General features: G+C 39.4%; 1 protein-coding gene across 4 annotated transcripts in view; it reads left to right on the forward strand.

The window, feature by feature from the left end:
• Nucleotides 1-7,320, forward strand: part of znf385b (zinc finger protein 385B) — a 47,556-nt gene extending 40,236 nt beyond the window's left edge. For 3 of the 4 annotated variants that reach the window (XM_058622819.1, XM_058622822.1, XM_058622823.1), the window contains 6 exons: nt 135-245; nt 1,594-1,765; nt 1,888-2,259; nt 3,029-3,213; nt 3,328-3,423; nt 3,672-7,320. In XM_058622819.1, the coding sequence (XP_058478802.1) occupies nt 135-245; nt 1,594-1,765; nt 1,888-2,259; nt 3,029-3,213; nt 3,328-3,423; nt 3,672-3,941 (1,206 nt within the window). In that variant the 3' untranslated portion in view covers nt 3,942-7,320. The remainder of the gene's footprint in view (nt 1-134; nt 246-1,593; nt 1,766-1,887; nt 2,260-3,028; nt 3,214-3,327; nt 3,424-3,671) is intronic. The other variant, XM_058622821.1, reaches the window with a different exon arrangement.
• The last annotated feature ends 204 nt before the right edge of the window (nt 7,321-7,524 follow it).

The raw sequence follows: 7,524 nt of genomic DNA on the forward strand, positions 1-7,524 counted from the left end.
GTCAAGTGGACAAGTGACAGTAACAGGACAAGGTGCCAGGATATGTTGTAGCTGCAGACAGGACAGACACTCTGTCTTCACTGTTTGGCTTATCCCGAGCAGGCTGTTGACCTATGACCTCTGCATGTTTCCAGATGGACCCAGTACAGAAGGCCGTCATCAACCACACTTTTGGCGTCACCATGGTGCCCAAGAAGAAACAGGTCATCTCATGTAACGTCTGCCAATTGAGGTTTAACTCTGATGTACGTGTATGTATATTGTGACTATTTCAGTTCTTTCATGTGCTTTATCTGCACACTGATCCTTTAAGAGTACGGCAAACTGGCTGCTCAAGTCAAATAAGTTTCATTACAAAAACCCCTCTCAAAACAACTACAAAGAGACACAAAATGACCACAAAGATGCATCAATGCATAGCAAAGATAAGAGCGGGGGAAACTGCCAACCTAGCACTGAAACATAAAAATGTATTGTTTCCAGCAGCTTCAAGACTTTGATTTTTAAACAAGCCTTGGAGATACTTTATTTGTGGGTCAGACTCCAAATAACAGAATGGCAAACTTAAAAAAAGGGCTGGTATCATTTCTACATAACTTACTATTTTCTTTCTTTTTTTAATGTAAATTTGATGAAATTAAAATTCATTCTTACTTTTTTTACTTTAGCTTAACCCAGGCTTAGGTTTTAGGTAAACTAGACTCAAACTTTCCTGCATGTGTGTCTAGGTTGGATGCACAAACATGACCTTGGTGTGTCATTTCCTGTTATTTTCCCCTGAACTTGCCAAAACCTTATAAAATGCTGCCAGTGCTTTATATGAGCAGGTGCACCCTCACCCCTCTGTAAATATACCAGTGCTGTGTAAACGGAACAAGCTGCGGGTGACGTGCCAATCAAACATGAATAATTAATAAGGTGGTAAAATTATTCATGAGTGAACATGGAAGCAGGAATCACTGCTGAGGAGGATAGTGTCAACAGTTTATTAAGCTGAGTTAAATTTGAGTCTGGATGTTTTCAGTCACATGAGGACACTAACCTGCAGTGTGTATGTGTCACACTGACAGGGTAAAATGACACGTGTTTACACAAATGGAAATGCACAAACTGTTGTAATTAGATTTCACTCAGGTCACCTAAGACCGAATGGGAAATTCATGATCTGTTAAGGATGAACTGTAATGACTTGGCACTCCCCACTAAACTGAGGCCATGGTCAGACAGAAAGTCCCAGAGAAGGTGCGGGTGGATGCCTCTGATTATAATGTTGTACTTGATTTCATCCGAACTGTTCCACATTTCCCTTCACATTTGATTTTCTTTTTTTTTTCCAGACAAAAGTTGATAGCTATCAAAATAATAGATTTTGCCTACATAAAAAGTGTGGTAAAAGTTTTTCATAAAGCCATTTGAGTGAGGTTGTGGAAACATCACCAGTCCTCTGTGGTCCACAGACTGTTTTTTTTTATTCTAGGCGCTTGTGGCTAATTAACCAGACACCTAAATGAATCCGGTTGCAGTGTGAGTAATATTATATTTTTGGTTTAACTGAGGAAAAATTAAAAACTCTGTCTTATGTTCCTTGTTCAGTCTCAAGCAGAGGCTCATTACAGAGGCAGCCGTCACGCCAAGAAGGTCAAGTCACAGGAGAACAAGTCTAAGACCAAGCTGTCAATCACTGCAGAGACCAATGGGAGCGGCTCCAGTCCAGCTGGCCCCGCCCTTAATATGTCAGCCAACAGCAGCACCAATCAGCACGCAGGTTGAATTGCTGATAACATTTCAAGTTTTTATTCAGGGGCAAGTTTGTTCTTTATCAGTGGACGTTAATTATTTTTTTTCCTCCTCTTTTTGTTTTCTTCTTCCTACTCCTCCTTCCTCCAGAATACTTTTCCAGCCTCTCTGACTCCTCAACTGCTCTCAAATCTTTCCTCCTGCCCTCCTTCTCCCCTCCCTCCTCATCCTCACCGTCCTCTAGTAGAGCAGGCAGTGAGCCTCCTCCCTCCAGCCCTCCCTCTGCTCTCCCTGCTCCAAGCCCAATATCCTCTCCTTCTTTGTCTTCCACTTCTTCCAAAGCTTCTCCTCCTCCGCTTCCACCAGCCCCTGTCACCTCGTCTTCGCCCACTGCTCCTCCATCCTCCCAGGATGTTCCTGTCTCAGTGGAATCCGAGGAGGAGAAGGCAAAGAAGCTGCTGTACTGCTCTCTTTGCAAAGTTGCCGTAAACTCTCTGTCTCAGCTGGAGGCTCATAATGCAGGTGAGGAGGGAGGAGTTTGAAAGTTGCTTGTGTCATACATTTGTATATTTATCTTAAATATGATGGTGGGTTTTTTAACAAAGTTCTGGAAAAGTAGAAAAATAATATAGAAGTATGTAAGTAATGTAATTTCCATTCTCCGCCAACAATTGTTAACAAAATGACAAAAGGATGGTAGGTCAACCTGAAATGATTAGAAAACAGGAAGAAGTTGTGAAATGTGTCTTTCATGTATAAGTTTGAATAATTTGTCTCAAATATGAGTGTCTTTGAACTTTCAGCATGTTGAAACAGGAAAATGATCTCTTCATCATTTATCTTTTATCTAACTATATTCAGACAGGCCATGAATCGTCATCCTCAATTATATGAAACATCTTGATATCAGTGTTCTATCAAATAGTGTGTGGAGTAATCTTGTGTAAAACAGGAATTGAATAAATTATCATTAATTGTATGCTATGTATTGATTCTGTACAATATTAACCTTCACATCTAGTATTCTAGATGCGTTTTAGTTAAAATGCATACCTTAATTATGTTTAAAAAGTCAGGTTCTCAACTTCCCAGCAATGTATCTAGACTAATATTTTTTTTATTTATTTATTTCCTAGTTTTTCTGTATTTTTTTACATTTTAAAATTACTTATTTTAACTAGTGTACTTATGTTAAGTAGTTAAGTAGTTAATAATGTTATTAATTTTCTTCCTCTTAAAGTTACACTGACGTACAGCACATACAGCAATGTTGGTGTGTTTTTGCTCTCAGGTTCAAAGCACAAGACGATGCTGGAGGCTCGGAGCGGTGCTGGGCCCATCAAGGCTTACCCTCGACCCGGAGCAAAGCTGAAGAACGGCAGCAGCGTTGGAGTGAAAGGCTCTGGCCTGCAGAACAAAACCTTCCACTGTCAGATTTGCGACGTCCATGTCAACTCTGAGATCCAACTCAAACAGGTAGAAATGTGGGCAAATTTCACAACAGACACAGTGTAAAGTTAAATCTTCTGCACAATAAATGTGCACAAAAAAATTCTGTCTTTTTTGTCTGTGCGTTTGTTGTTGTTGCAGCACATCTCCAGCAGGAGGCACAAGGACAGAGTGGCAGGGAAACCCTGTAAACCCAAATACAGTCCTTACAACAAACAGCAGCGAACCATTCTCACAGTTAGTGTCTCTCTATTAGTGTTTCTCGCACATTCATACTCACATTAAATTTACTGATATGATCATAATAAGTTTACGTTCCTTGTCTTCTCCCTTTTCTCTTTGTTCCTTTTTTTATCCTCATTTCTTTTCCTGTTCCCATCTCTCTGTTTCCCTTCTTCTCTCCTTGTTTATCTTCTTGTTTCATCTCTCCTCCATTCCATTATTCTCCATCTTCTTCTTGTTACATTATATCCCTTCCTCTTCAGAAGGAGTTGGTCAAGCCCTCCCTCTCGCCGTCCTTCCTCTCCTCTCCCTTCACCCCTTCACCCTCATCTCTCGCCTCCTCCATCTCGCTCCCTCCTTCCCCTCTCTCATCTCCTCCCCTCCTCACCACCGCCTCCTCCCCCCTCACCACTGCCATCTCTCTCCATCCTCGCCCTCCAGCCTCATCGGCTCTCTTCACAGCCTCCTTCCTTCGTCCCGCTCCTGGACCAATCAGAGCGAGCCAAGGATCAATTCTCTTTGCGCCCTACTGAGGCAGCAATGTGGATCTGAACCAACAACCTCTGACCTCGAGTGTATTGGAGCTGCAGAGGGAGAAAAGACCAGGAGACGAGTAGGCTCTGTCGTCACAGCTGCACTGATGAAAACCTGCATCCTTCTCTCCTGACTGAATCAGATGTCTCTCTCTTGGGTCTGAAACGAACTGAAGAAAACCTTTGACGGACCCAAGTCAAGCTGGAGGATGAAAGATTCCTGCATATATATGTGCATGAAAACATGGGGATATTCACAATTTCCGCCTTTTTTCAACCTGACTAGCAAAAAAGGCTTTCAGTTCTCTAAATCTGCTTCCAATAAAACTGGATTTTTATTTTTCCTTTTATCCAATCCAAAATTTGGGAGGAATCACTCAGGATGAAGACACAAAGACATTTTAATTTTCATTGTAATATATTCTTGACCCAGAGCCTGGTTTCCGGTCACGTTATGTCCTCACAGATTAGAGGGGGTTGATTCTGTCTGAACAAATGCCTGAATAGAGAATTCAGTCACTTCAAGACTTTTTTCTCAAGGGACAAGAAGCTCCTTCTGGAGGAGGAGCAGACCTCGCACACCATTTTGAAAAACTGCTTTAATGACTACTGCAAGAGTAAGATGTCCTCCCTCAGAAGTCCCCATGCTTATGTTCAACTGGTTCTTAATGTACAGCATCTCGAGGCAAACAAACTACAAAGTGAAGAAAAAGAAATAAAAGAATAAGAATTTTGTTATTCTTTATTATTGTAGCTGTTGACACGAGAAGAACAAAACCAGCAATGTGTTTCTTAATATTTCTGCATCTCTACCTTGTCAGTGGCAATAACAGTTCCTACTGAAAACTACCAAAAAAGGTCAAAAATACAGTGTGCATTTTTCATAGAACTAATTTTTTGGGAGGATTGTTTCAGTGTGAGTTCCAAATTATTTGTTTTCAATAATCTGTGTGTTTTGTGTGATTGTTTGTCTTCAAATTGTCTGATCTTTATGTTTCTTGTCTTTCCTGACCAGTCCATGTCTGACGTCACCGTGACAAAATAAGTTGCAGGATCACTGCCAGAATTCAAGAAATATAAAAGTCAAAGGTACAAGCAGCCCCAACATGGAACACACACACACACACCAGAACTGACTCCCCATTAAAAAAAAGTATTAAAACTTTAGAAAATAATAGAATTCATAAATTTTTTATTTAATGTCATCTATTAACAATGTGTTAATGTTGTTTTCTGTACACTGACATCACCTGTACAACAGTCACATCTTAATATATTTGCAATAATAAGAATTAAAAAAAGACTAAAGTATCTTATGTTTGAATTAATTGAACATAATATCCAATGCGCTAATCCCCTGCTGTCTGAAAGTGCTATATGTATGGAAGTGAAACATGAGTACACAAACTCCTCTTCCTCCTTTTGTCTGATGTCCACACCTCTGCTTACACCTGATGTCATCCATGTTGTCTCCACTGCCACTTTTTTCCAGGCTTACTGTGGACTCTGGACCAGGCTATTTCCTGGTTCTTACAGTAAAAAGAAGACCTTTGGTCCTAACTTTTGTCAGAACCTAAACACTCACTCTCTGGGTTTCCCTTTCATATGATGAGAACTTTCTGCAGCACATTGAACGTTTATCAACAAGAAAGAACAGTTTAAGACTTTAACACATTCACTTTTTGCAAAAGAATATGTTCCTCCTTTCACTGATTATTTATTTGACAAAATATGTTGTAAATATTTGACAGAAACTTTTTCACAACTTTCAAACTGTCAACTCTGCCACCTGGAGCCCGATCTGATTTTGTCTTTGATTGAAGGAACATTGATGTTCATTCACTGAGGTTTAGTTGTACCTCATTTACCACAGTTTGTACATGCATATTTTCATATTCATCATCTCAGGATCCTCTATTTGTGTTTTTGGACCACGTTAAAATCAGTTTTATTCGACACAACACAATCTAGTCTAAATTTGAAACAAAACTTGTCATCAGGGAAACAATAAAAAGGCACTTCAGAAAAGGCAACAGGATGGACATGAATGCAGTTTGTCTCACATTCTAATTGCATTATTTTTAGTTTAGCATTGTAACTTTTAATCTATATCTTATGCAAGAACTGTAGTTAGGGTAAAGAAGCCTGAACGAGCTGCATTCACTGAAGAACACTATTCAATACGGCTCAGAAGAAAAAGCTTGAACGTGTACTTTAGTTGAGATTATGTCCTCTCACAAACTGACTTCCCCCAAGAATAAACTGCCATGCATCCATCACTTACGTGGCTGTAATGACCACTACGGCCTGCAGGGGGCACTAGCAGGACGTTAAAATTTTGGATCTGGTGTTCCCAAGTCAGGGTTGTTTGACTGTCGTGAAAATGTCTTCACAGAACAAAGTGAAACCATAGAAAACAATAAAACACACTTAATAATAATAAGCTCCTCTTCCTTTGATGGTGAGGCCATTCTTGTCCATGCAAGGACACAAACACATACATCAATCAACAAAAACAATATGTATTTGCCCTGTATTTAAAGATAATATTTACTATGTATTTACAGATAAAAACCTACTACCTAAGTAAAACTACTGTAACTACTGAAAGTAATACACTGAAAACCAATTAAGTGAAAAAAAATGTGCATGAAAATACAATTTCATCAAAACAGATGAGGACTTGAACTGACTTCACTGCTAAAAGACACCACAGATATCTATGAACAGAAATACTTGATTCTGTCACTAACCAAACTGGTTTTTCTATGGTTTCAAATTGATTTGATGAAATTCTGGTCAGTGTTTGAGCTGCCTGAATAACTTGAAGCATCTCCATCCTCCAATAATGAAAAAAAAAAAAAAGATGCTCTGTGTGTGTATCTATGCAGTGTTTGTTCTCACGGTGCAGTACAGTGCATCCATCTGTCTCATCCACATGAAACTGTAAGATGTCAAAGAAGTGTCAAATCCTTGTTGAAACCTTTACTGAACATCTCGGTGAAAACAAAGCTCTCAGTTCTTCAGGTGAACTTCCTCCTCTAAAGATGTCATTGTGATGCAATAATGTATAGATCAGCTGCTGCTTTTCTATTAGCCTTGCTCCCCTGTCACCAACACACCAGTCTGAGTCTTGACACTGGGCTTAGTTGCAATATGAAAATAATACAAGCGATGCACTGTTTAAAATAAAGCGCTGTTTCTAGTTGATATGTTACAAACTTGTCATTTTTGTTGGAGCCATCACAGTGTTTTATAGAAAATGGAGATTGTGCACACGTGTTTGACTGTGTGTTTGTTCTGTCCATGCTTAGAATGAACTGGTTGCACATTTGATCCACGTTTTTTCTAAAATAAAAGGTACATTTCCATTAAACAAGCTGCCATAGTCCTCTCTAATCCAGTTCAGATACTTCAGAATTGACTCCAAAACATAGTGGTTAGTTTAGCTGGAATGTTTTTGGCTTGGCAAGTGTTGAAGTTTGTCTCTCAGAAATGTTTAGTGTTTAGTTTGAATTTGAAATGTTCTCCTCAAATTGTCATCCTGGTTCATTCTACTTGGCAATCATTACAATTGAAAACC

Source organism: Solea solea, chromosome 2 (genome assembly GCF_958295425.1).
Source record: "Solea solea chromosome 2, fSolSol10.1, whole genome shotgun sequence".
Lineage (NCBI taxonomy): Eukaryota > Metazoa > Chordata > Actinopteri > Pleuronectiformes > Soleidae > Solea > Solea solea.